At 41.8% G+C, this 12,656-nt stretch overlaps 1 protein-coding gene across 1 annotated transcript in view; it reads right to left on the bottom strand.

Moving 5' to 3' along the window:
• Positions 1–12,656, bottom strand: part of LOC132567376 (centrosome-associated protein 350-like) — a 78,310-nt gene that overhangs the window by 58,735 nt on the left and 6,919 nt on the right. Inside the window, 5 exon segments of the mRNA XM_060233050.1 lie at positions 2,299–2,436; positions 2,897–3,010; positions 4,451–4,561; positions 5,479–6,086; positions 8,776–8,899. Coding sequence (XP_060089033.1) covers positions 2,299–2,436; positions 2,897–3,010; positions 4,451–4,561; positions 5,479–6,086; positions 8,776–8,899 — 1,095 coding nt within the window.

Here is a 12,656-nt window from a genome sequence, read left to right on the forward strand (position 1 = left end):
GGATTTCAAGTTTCTATTGATGAAATACAGACCGATTTCCCACTGATCCTACGCCGCTCTGACATTCCTCTCTTCAGCGCGGCGTCCTTCCAATTTCCCACTATCTGCCCCGGGACTTCAGCAAAGATTGGCGTTTTTGCGCGGCAAAGAAACTGGTTTTTAGCGATTTCTCTTTGCCGTGCAAAAATGCCGACGTCAGAGTGGCATAGGGTGAGTGCAAAATCGGTCACAGACTTGCCAGGCTACTACAAATGTTTTATCTGGGTCTGGGGGTTCTGGGGGTGGATGCTCAACAGGATCATGTGGCCTTTTTTTGGTGTTAAACAAAATTCTTCTTTTCCATTTGAACCTAAGATAAATATTAAACAACCTAGTTCTGTAACTGGACCAGCTAAATCTTGTACTGATTCCTTCGAATAAATCCATGTCAGCCAATGACTGGACAATGAGTCAAATGCACCAAAGGACCAGTGTTTGAAAATGCTCTCCTGGAATACTGCTGGATGGAAATCTAAAAGCCCATCCAGAAATTAAAGAACGATTAGCACAGAAAGACTTTTCATATCTTTAGACAAAATCTTATTCTCTAGTCTAGGTTTCAGGCTTATTCACTTGATGCTATTATGTCTGGTGGTAAAGAAAGACCCTCAGGGGATCACCTTTGTTTGATATCACTGTCAATATGTTTTAAAAGCTCCCCATTTCCTAATCCCCCCCTTGGGCATTAGCAGTTCTTGTTCAGATAGGCTTCTTAACATTGGTCTTAATAAATGTTTATTTGCTTCCGCAGTGAGTAAAGAAGTAATCTGTTACCCCTTGGGGTCACTTTAATAACTACATTAAACTTTTGACTTGCAGATATCATGGGGCATGATTTTTGCAGGTGATTGTAATGCACATACTGTTTTAGATGTCTTTCATTTTGTTTCTCCGGAATATTAATGGAGAAAACAAGTTGTTTTAACTACGCTTATAGATCTAAGGATAGCACGATCAATTTATCTCGTAATCTAATAGCAGAAAACGGATTGTTTTAAATTGTCTTCAGGAGAGAGTAGACCATAGGGAGTTTACCTGTTTGAACAATTCTGGGGCAAGTGTTATAGACTGTTTTCTTATCTCCACTGATTTGATTGATCTGGTAAACTGTCCTGAAGTGGGGGAAACTATTGCTAGTGATTACTACCCCTTAATAAATCTGCTTACTGATTCTGGTGCCCAAAATAGTCATCTGATACCACTCTGTCAAGACTATAACAAATTGTGAGAAATAAAACAGAATTCTGAAAACTATACTTTGTGTAGAATCATGCTAGCTCTTCAATTACACTACAAGCTTTTATTTTTTGGGGAGGGGGGGAAAGCTTATAGACAAGCAGAATCATTCTCTGCACAGGCTTGAAGCCCATCAGTGAGACAGATGCACAGAGACTATAAAGGAGAAAAAGGAGTTACTTTTCATCTCTTTGGTAGTCCCTGGTTGTTTAGTTCCGGTGCCTCATGGCTATAGGCCCTTTTCACCAATGAATTAAACCTGATGCCAGCTGAGTCCAACTCCATTATGTGTTGCAGTTGTATAAATAGCCTGTTCAGCATATAAGGAGATGAGAAAGTTGCTGAACTATTAGACTTTTACTATTACAATGTTTCAGAAGCCAATTGCCTGATCGAAGACCATGTGGAGTTATTTGCTTAGAACCTATATATATCCTAGCATTTCAGGATACCTCTACTGGAGTTCAAGCAGAAGGCAGGAGAGAAGAAAACAGAAGCACTGATAGCAGAGATGTGCCTGCCAGGCTGGAAAGCCAAATAGCATTTGTTATAAAATTGATCTTACAAGTTAAAAAAGAATAACCCAAATCAGCACAGGTACCAGTGCAAGAGTCCTTTGGGGCTATATTTTCAGCTAAGATCTCTTTAGCTACTCAGGTGCAGAATACCCTTCTTAGACCGTTAAAAAAAGTCAAGCAGGCAGCAGTTTATGGAAAAATACATACTCTGCATATCCTCAAACCAAAAACAAACCCCTTTGAACGATTTTGGTTTATACAGAAATTATAGCCAGAAAAAGAAGGAACTATAACACATCTAGAGTTTATATTTGTTATGATTCCCCAACAAAGATGCAGCCGAAGCCTCTGACAACATCTTTTAAGAACAATCCCTCCAGTACACAAAAGCAAGCAAGTTTGTGAAATACTTTTCACAGCACAGGGAGACTTTCTGCAGTTGCCCAAGAAGCACACGAAACAATGTAAAAGTAGAAAAGGGAATAACACAAATAGCTCATCTTACCAGATTTAATAGATTTATCACTACAGCTTTCATCAATGGAAGCCAGTGTCTGCTTTTTTACTTTAGGCGCTGGACCAAGTATCTTCCTTGCCAGTCTTTTCCCATCACGCCAGGATGATACACTTATACTGAAACTTCCTAAACAAAGAACCAGCAATGATATATAGATTGCAGTGTTCCTTCTGTTATAAACTATTAGGTATGCTAGAGCTGGAAAGATATTTTCATCTATTACAGAGTATACAGGCTAGGTCTGGGTCCACATTGTGTCAACTGTAACACGATCGCATGTAAGTTGTAGGTTCTCATCAATTCCTCGTGGTGCCCAATTAGGAGCACAGCCAAGGTGAATGTAGAGAAGGGGCTTCAGCTTTCCTCCTGCCATTTTCCCAACCTGAAGCAAGCCAGGGGGTCTCTTGGGAAAACCCAAGGAACAGGTTGGGTTCCCCAAATCTGATAAAACAGAGATTGTTTCAGAGAAGGGACAACATCTTGCATGGAGTGGATGCTAATGCAAAAAGAGAAGATTTAAACTGAACCCTGTTTAAAAAGAAAATACAGGCAAAGCATATGCTTAAACGTAAGACTTAAAATTCACCTGGTTTGGAATCACTTCCTGGTTGCGCTGTCACTTTCTGGACTTTGCGTACTGTTCTGGTTGCCTTTTTCTTCTTCCCTTTTTTAGCTGGCTTGTCTTTCAGAACAGAATCCTCTTTAGAAAATCAAAAGAATACATACTCACCAATATTGTTTATTACCTACATTATTAAAACTGGGGTAACATACCTTTCTAGGTTTGGGGTAGGCAGAAGGTCAGGCGAGAGTGATTGGAAACTTCAAGCAATTACAAGGAGCTCCTACAGCACTGCTAAAATCCCTTCCTTATCCTTCCCTCTAAAGCTACCACAGCAGCTTCTCCTTTTTGCAAAGGAGGCAGCACATGCTTGCACCTTTTCCCTGGATGGGAAAAAGACAGCAACAGCACTCTTTCCTATTCTCTTCCTCTTTCATGCATCCAATGTTCCCTCTAAGCTGCAGAGCCTTGTGAGGAAAAAATTCTACTTTGTGAGCTACTGGTATTAAAGTTGTGAGCTACTGACATTAAACTTGTGAGCTACTGCATAAATTAATTTACTTTGGGGGCATTTTTCCTGAGCTAAGACAAGAATGTGTGAGCTGGGGACTAAAAATCTGTGAGCTAGCTCACACTAACTCAGCTTAGAGGGAACACTGGCTCAGACACATCTTTGCTGTGGGTCGGAAAGAAGCATGATATGCCTTCCCTCCACTGCATCAAAGCTGCTATTTGCCTCTTTTAGAATAAATACAGAGGTAACTGTACATAATACCTGAATCTTTTTTCTGGGCAGCATTATTACTGATTTTATTTCACAATTATTACTGAAAATAATTTTGTCATATAGAGGAGAGGTCCTGACTTGGATTGCCCAGCCTAGACTGATCTTGTCAGATCTCAAGAGTTAAGCATGGCCAACACAGAGATAAAAGATAAAGCACCTAGTCGTTAGGTAGGCAATGGCAAACCACCTCCAAACATCTCGTCATGAAAACCCTACAGTGTTGCCATAAGTCAACTGCAACTTGATGACAAGAAAAAGAGGCGGGAATTCTCTTTTCCTCCATTTGCATAATTTAAAAAAAGAGGCGGGGAGCATTAAAAAAGTTATCCACTTCGGATGCCAAAGAGAGTAGGTATGCCATTGAGCAGAGTTACAACCTTCTAAGCCAATTAATTTCAATGGACTTAGAAGCATGAAGCTCTCATTTGGATCGCACTGCAGGTATTTTTCAGCTTTTGCTTACCTCACTAAAACTTTATAAACTAAGAGAAAAGGGAGGATTGATACATGTTATTAAGTGGTTCTTTATTTAGGTAATATCACTTTAGATAATATAAAAAAAATAGATTTTTAAAAAGATACTAAAGCCAATACCTAAACTAGAGTGGCAGGATAATCAGCCTAAACTAGAGGAGCAAGGTAATCAACCATCATTCACTGAAGACTTCTTAGTTTGCAGTTTTGGTACTGTGCATGAGAGGAATTGGTGAGGGCGGAAGAAGAGGGAGTACATGTGGTCTTTAATTCATTGTTGTTACAAACAAAACAGTATCTGAACACAGCCCATTTACCTCCTAATTGGCGTTCCAAGTCTTGACAGAGCTCTCTGCTGAGACGGAGGAATTCTTCATACCATACCTTTGTATCAGGAGTCTCAATCTTGGCTTCTGATGGACTGAAACCTAACAGAACAGCATAGACTGAAACCTAACTGCATAGATATACTAAGGAAACCATTTTTAAAAACAAATTGGTTAACCAAATAAATCTTCTAGTTATGCAATCTGAAATTTATGATATCAGGGGAAAGTACTATTTTAAGCCTCTCAAAAATATTAGCTAGTTCATTACCACAAAGATAGTGATACACAGAGATCCTAGCCTTTATGACATAAATTAAGAACCTTTTCTATACAAAAGCAGCATTCGTTATCAAGTGTACAAAAACCAGGTGCAGGAGACATTGCAGGAAAAACAAACTATTCCCCCAAAGGAACCAATGAAGCTTTAATATACTTTTCTGATTCCAAGAGATTCCTGAATGACATTATATTTTATGACTGCTATGCACATGCAAAGAACCAGTAATTTCAAATAAGCTAATATAAGAAAAAACATTATACCGCTAGGACAATGACTGAAAATTTAAAATAGCTTCAAAACAGCTAATAAATCTAACAGAGATTGCGACATCATCTGTCGTGACCCAAAATGATGCCTGAGATTGTGCGACCCCCTTACATTGTGCATGATCTTCGGGGTGGGGTGGGGTTGCTAGGAGGCTGGAGAAAAGCACCTGTGATGAGAATTAGGGGGAGAAGAGCAAGAAGGCAGGAAGCCGGAGCCAGCACAGAATGGCATTTTCTCTCCCACACTAAACCTCACAGATCTCCTGCTTGTACAGCTGAATACAAAACACATGAATGAGAAGAAGGAAAACCCAAGCAGGGCCAGGGAAGCAGAAAGCATTTTAAATGTTAAAATACTTCCACTGGTTAGAATTGTAACCACCGCCACCACAAGCATTATATAAAAGTCACTGTATATCAATACAGATTTATTCTTGTCTGCACAAAGACTAGAGACAGAGATTACAAACCTTTATATGCTGGAGTAGGAGGTGCATCAGCTGTCACTTTTCTGGCTTTAGGTGTTATGGGATTCTCTGAAGCTGCAACAATCACTGGATGATCAACATAGTCCCAAAACTGTCCTTTGCTGTTCGGGTCTTTTTGAAATCCCCCCTGCTTCTTAACACGTTCCCTCAGTTTGTCCAGCTTAGCATCATGCTGGTGACGCTTTAAGTTAGCTAGCCTGTGAGTACTGGAGGTACTGAAAGAGGAAGCTGAAGATTCGACCAACTGAGGGTCTCTCATTTCAGCATCTGGAATTGTGATACTTAGAGACCTTTTAGCATACTCATCCCCGGATCCCTCTGCCTTTTCCTCTTTTGATCTTGTAGATGTTACACTTTTAAAGAAAGGATCTGAGTTCTGCAAGGCATCGATTGCTGGTTGGTCATTCAAATATCGCACAACAGTTTCATCCCCAGAAGACAAGCTTTCGAAATCTCTGTTCGGCAAATCCGGTTCATCTTTTTCATATGCCATATGGCTCATGCCTTCAGCCTTATTCCTGGCTTTGTACTTCAAATACTTTGCCTCCAACTGGCAAGAGCTTTTAGAGGATAAGGACCATTTTGTAACCCTAGCAAGAGAGGGACATTGCATTAAAAAAAATGTGGGAGTTCTATGCAACTCTGATCAAGCTGTATTAGTATTACCCAAATAGGCGGTCTCCTAATTAGTTGCGGGAATTGGCTTTAAGGAGGCAGAGTAAGAGGGGGTAACTAGAATTCCCCACCTATGTATACTGGAATGTTTCCCTTAAGAGAACTCTCAAAATAAACCAGGGAGATGTTCAACCAAAAAGGTTTTTATTGAGGAAAAGAGAAAAAATAAAACAAAATACATACAATAAACATGCACACAAACAAGAGCTAGTTAAGAGAAACACACAGAGGAGAGGGGGAAAGTGATTTCAGGAAAGCACAATAATTACTGTTCCTGGAGAGATCTGCAGAAGTAGCAAAATGACCAGCATTTCAAGAGAGAAGAAAGCTCAACGAAGATGTCCCTACAAATACCTGTCAGGAAGGGTTAGGTGAACAGAATTAAGTGTAGCTTAGTTAAGGTAAATGGGTGCAGGGAAGTGAGGCTGGGTGTTGATGAGATTAGTCCAAGGGCAAGTCATTATGTTTTTGGGAGACCCATTGCCCTAAATTGTGCCTTTCTCTAGGGCATGGACAGGGCAGTAGACAGCCGCTCTTACTCACACTTTTAAACTACATGACCAGGCTTGTTTCTGACTGGCATCCATTTTGTGTTATTTTTGCAGTGTCTTGCACTTATGATTTTTGAGATGGTATCTTAAGAACAGTGTTTATGGTTATTCTAGCCCAAAAACTACCCTTCAGCAAGAGGGGGGTGGGTCTGACTGCTAACCAATGATACCAAACAAAAGTTATCTTGAGCTTTTTGATGGAAGAACTGCTTTTATTCAGCAAGTATTCAATTTCTAAGTCACCTCTTATTTTGACTGAATTTCTTACAACACAATCTTTACCTTGAACCACTGAGGCTATGAATCTAAATGCATAAATGGAAGGACAGACAGAGAAAAGATACAGAGAAAGTAACCCAAGCTCCAAGTTGCCTAAACATCATGCACAACATCTAAATGCAATCTCCTACTATAGCAGGAGACTTCCTGCTGGCAATCCCTGACCACCTGCCACCACTTGGTGGAGAAGCGGGAGAAAAATAATGGAAAATAAAAAAAAAAATGGTGGTGTGCTGGCACTATTACCTCAGTTCTGGTGGGAACCCTGAAATGACCTCATCATTCCAGGATTGTACTGAAACCCTGCGGTAAACTAAGGTTCTAGGGCATTGACTTAATACAATGACATCACTTCCAGGTTAATGCCAGCACCTGGGCTCTCCTGCCAGATGCCAATGCTCAGCTGGCAACCCTTTAGATGGCATGAAGAATCAAAGGAAGCAGGCAATTAAACAACAGAGGAATGTACCTCCCCCATGCAAGCGTCTCAGGGACTAGAAGAGCAGCTTTCTGCTCACCTGAACACCTCCCATATCCTTAAGCACTTACTGATAAGGAAAAAGCTGATATCTAACCCTAGAATCTGAGTAATAATGCAGAGGTGAGACATGTTTTTACTTCACCCCATACTGTAGGAGAGAACAGTGAAAGAGGACTGGTGATGCACACACATCCCTCCTCCCTAATTGTACGACCCCCACCCACCACAATTTCAGGATAAACTGTTACAAGTTCTGCCTCCAGCTTGAAGATTGGAGGAGGGAGTTATTAGGATTAGAGCTTCTAACCCTAATGAATCTCCAAATTATTAGCTTCAACACAGTCAGAGCCCTTAAAAGCTTTCAACATGTGTGTGGATTTTTGATATACATCCCCAATATATGCTATGCATTGTTAGGGGTTTGAGCAGATCAATGTACTCCTCCATCTCTGTTTTTTTGTTTATTTTTGTCTTTTCTGCACATGGAGCTAGCTGCCTTCAATATGCTTGTTCTCCTGGAGAGAAATGCACATGACCAGTCTCCTGAACAGTCTCTTGAACAGTCTCCTAAACAGTCAATTGTAAGAGGTTCCCCCCCTTCTTTTTACAAATGAACAAACAGGGGAGGTATGATTCTAAAGAAACCCCTACATTCTCTATGAGTCATTCTATTTCACTATCCAACATAGTTATGGAACCATTCAGTTCTCTATTATGACAATCTGTGAGATCACAACAAATCCTAGATTAAGTCTCTGTTAAAGGGATAGGACGCATTCTCCAAACCACCAACAAATAATTGAGAAGGGGAAATACTCCATTTGGAAATTTCAGCTTCTCACATACCCAAATCTTCTTTGTCAAGGATTCTACAAGCTGGGATGTTTCCCTCTCTATTTTTCCCTTTAATTGACTTTCAGAATTGTGCACCTCCCAGATTACGCCCAGTCCTCATCAAACCAAGTTTTTAAAGGGTAAAGTTTTTTTGGTAAATTTATAACAACATAAAGTCTTCATGCCTGGGAATCCTCTAAATATGCTGTATGTTTGTTTCCCTGATTTCCTTAATCGCACAACTAGTATTTACCATTAAATCGTCTTCTTTCATTTCCCATTAAATACAGTAATATATTATAAAAGTAAACTACCCTTAACAGCTGAATGCAGTTAAGCCAAAACTAGTCAAAACCTGAACCTCTACAACCATTCAGAAGCTTCCAAAACAAGTCAGATGGACATTATAATTCTATTTTGATATCATAATTTGACTTTTCAATTGTTTGCCAGACACACCTAAAAGAAGCAGAGGCCTCACTACATTCAAAATTACTTTTCTTTTTCATGCTGTTATCCAAAGCTGTAGCAAAAACTGGGCAGTCAGAGGACCTCTCAGTCTTTTGGCTGGAAGAGCTGCAGGCTGAAATGAAAAATTAAGAATGTAGGTATCCACAATTCCCTTGGGATTCTGTAGTAAATAAATCATTACTCACCATATCCGGAAACAGTCTCAGGCTTTCAGGAATAAGCTATTAGAAGACTGTTTTTAAATACAATTTGTTAATTTTTTTTAAATAAAATTTGTAAAAAAAGGGTATTAGAAGTATGACAGCGCAAGTTATTAAGTAATACAGTTCTGAATTAAAGAGCCACGTTTTCATCAGTATTTCGGAACTCTGGAAGAGCAGTTATTCAATTTAAAAACTCACTTCCATAAAATAAATTAATACCTCTACAAAAGCCAACCCAAAAGCTCGACAGAAGCAATATATTTGTACTGCCCTCCTAAAAAGTCAAAAGTGAAGGTGCCAGCTAAGCTGCATAGGGGAAGACGTCTCATAATTGTAGCACTGCCTCATCACACTATCACCTATCAAACCTGCAGAGAAGAGACATACAAAAGTAGATTTCACAAGATGACCTCAATATTTGGTAGGCTGATATGCTTCCTGAGGCCCTGGCCTGGCTAGGTAAAGTCTAAGAGCGACTGTAGCTCTAGAAGCCAGCTCACAGGCCACAGGATTCCACAAGCATTCCATCACCCTAAATGGGACTGACAAGAGCACTTCCTTGTCCTGCCAGGGGGCTTAGGTGCTCACAGTCAGGAAGCGACTACTTTTCTGTGGCAATGACAGCTGTCTTGCGCCAAACAAAGCTGATTATTAGTCCTACCCTACCCAGAACACTTTGGCCGCACCTCTAGTCTGGCTCCAAAATTGGGTATTCGTTATGTTTTGCTTTAGAGCTTGACCATTAAGAGATACGTCTACATAATTGGTTCCAGACCTGTAAGTAAAAACATACCGACACAAAGGGAAGTCTCCCATGCCAAGTCCCAAGCCATCAGGGCCAATTATTTTATAACACAGTTTTTCAGTGTACAAGGATGAAAGTCTACATCGGAGGAAGCTGAGTTGGAGACAACATCTGTTTTACATCTGGTTATCAATGAATCCCCATATGAGCTTACCCATGTAGCAAAGGGAAAAGAGGGCTATTACTGACTGTTCTGAGTGGGCTGCAAATACAATCACTTTAGTTTCCTTGTGACACTATTTTTTACATCAGCTGGGTGAAAAAATTCTTATCACACCCAGATGTTGCAAAATGAATCCAAAGCGGTAACAAGTACAGCAACTACATAAGTGATCTCATTTTTATAGTGGGTTTATTTGGCTTGCACACCATGCAGTTGATCAAGATTTTGCTGTCGTTTCTGACTCTGGGTTGATGTTGCTTTCACAATGTGTTCACGGCAGACCTTTTATGGGGTGGTTTGCCATTACCTTCCCCAGTCTTTTACACTTTCCCGCCAGCAAGCTGGGTACTCATTTTACCGACCTCGGAAGGATGGAAGGCTGAGTCAACCTTGGGCCGGCTACCTGAACCCAGCTTCTGCCAGAATCAAACTCAGGTCGTGAGCAGAGAGATAAGAGTCATACAGCCACCCACCAAGTATTTAATCTGCTTAATGGTAGAGAGCTTCCAACACCGCCAGCTGATCAGCAGTGCCATAGGGGATTCGAGGATGCCAAACGGAGGCATATACAAATGTCACATGACCATCTTCTTTCTCTTTGGTGGAGACCAATGAGTTGTGCAATGATCCTTCTAGGTAGCAGCCTAGGCCTTGGCATCTTTGCATTGCAGACTGTATCACTGCTCCAGCTGCAGTGACTCCTCTATCGCATGGGAGAGATGGCACATCCCACCCTCTAGTCTTCTTTTCTTCCGGTTCAGAAGTCCTTTTACAACGCGAAGCATGCTCCCAAGATTGGTGTCCTGACACTTGACAGCTGTGCGTATGGTTAGAAGAACTTGAAAGGGGCCTCTCCCCCAAGATCATAGTAATGTTTCCCAACAGGAATACATACCCAGTCTCAGCTTCTGAGTTGTAGAAAAGTGTTTGTGTCGTTTGAAGTCTTACCCTGGCATGTGACTGATCCAATGACCTCAATTGTTTTGACTTGCAGGGCTCCCCAGTATTTGGGCCCCAGCAAAATGTCTTAGCCCTGCTGTCTTGAGGAGTCAAAAGCTTCTTCAGGTGAATTTCTCTCAGCTGTTATCTCAACTGATAGGCACTGGTCTTTAAATCTGTTATTCAGGGTGACGAGCTGGAAGCAGCTGTTGGAGGAGAGCTATTTGAAGGAAAGTCATATTTTCTGGTGTCCCCCAGTCTTGTACTGCTCTTGCCCTTTCTGTTTTGGTGCACCTTCTCCTCACAGGGGGCACAGGGGCTACTCACTTTTCTAATATCAAAAGGAATTTGTGTGGGTTGGGGTATAAAATATTTTTAAAACCCTTCTCCAAAAATCTTCTTTCAGGATTTAAGCTCTTGGGGGCTTGAACAGCCCAGTAGCCCCATCTTCCATTTTCCTCCTTTGATTCTCAGTTACTCTTAATATTGCTGTATGCTCAGTCTTCATCAAGCCTCTGGGGAGGGGTCCTTTTTCTTGTGGTTAATATGCAAAGTCTTGTTTTTCTGTGTATGTGAGGAAATTCCCAAGTAGGTAAAAATTCCCACTTTCTTCATGAGTGGCCCCGTTGTATGGCTTTTGTTACCTATCCAAGGACCAACTACTGTCCTAAGGTGCAATAATAACAATTATAATGGAATAGACTGAAAAGAACTGCCCAACGTAATATTTTATTCTTATTTTTTAGGGTGCTTCCAAATATCACACTGATCAGCACCCAAACAGAGATCACATTTGGCAATATTTCATAGGTGAGGGGCTTCTGCTCACAGAATATTACAATTCATGATGGGAGTACTACCTGCCATGCAAATCCATTTAGTCTGTTTGAAATATATTCTGCTCTTCCACCCCCACTCTGCAAATGCACAGTTTGTGTTGTGACTAGCAGTCCAGTTAATTGCCCATAAATCCATTAGTCAGGAAATGATTCTTGAAACCTATGGGCCAACTTACACAGTATGCAGACTGAGCCTGGAGTTGCCTCTGTTCAACAGTGGATTGCTAATTCTCCTCATTTCTTGAAGTGTTCAGTTTAGATCATGGATCAGAACCATGAGGCCTGTGCAGAAAGTATTTTAGCCACTCCACCCACGTGATTTTCTTGACCTGAAATAGTTCAGGGGTGTTCTCCAGCCAATTGGGGAAACCCACATTACCACAAAGTACATGCAGGGTTCCCAGACAGAACAAACAGCACCCCCTGGACTGTTTCAGGTTGGGGAAAAAGCACAAAGAAAGGCTACAGCGCAATCCAGAGGGGGGGGGGGTGCTGTGGAAGCGGACTTACTGCTACGCCGGCGGTATGGAGACCTACGCTGGCAAATCCTCCTCCGTGCTGGTGGAAATGGGGCATGCGCCACTCTCCGGACACCGCAGTGTGCCGCTGCTGAGGGCTGATGGTGGAGTGCTGCCACGCCGCATTTGGGGCACAGCAGAGGCACAGGGCGGCACTTCGGCATAGGAGGGTGTCGATCCAGGGGCATGACCGCTGCTGGTCAGCTCCCAGAGAACTTTTGGTGCAGGAACGCCCCCCCCCCCCCGCACCAGGTGCACCACGCAAAATGCTGGTGTACTGCTAGTGGAAGCAGAAAGCACACGCCGGCAGCGCCAGTGCGGCAGCGCACAAACCTGTTTAGGAGTCGTGTTATCGCCCCACCAATCCCCTCCCGCTCAGGGCTGGGTACGGCCCACCTCCCG

Source organism: Heteronotia binoei, chromosome 2, assembly GCF_032191835.1.
Source record: "Heteronotia binoei isolate CCM8104 ecotype False Entrance Well chromosome 2, APGP_CSIRO_Hbin_v1, whole genome shotgun sequence".
Classification (NCBI taxonomy): Eukaryota; Metazoa; Chordata; class Lepidosauria; order Squamata; family Gekkonidae; genus Heteronotia; species Heteronotia binoei.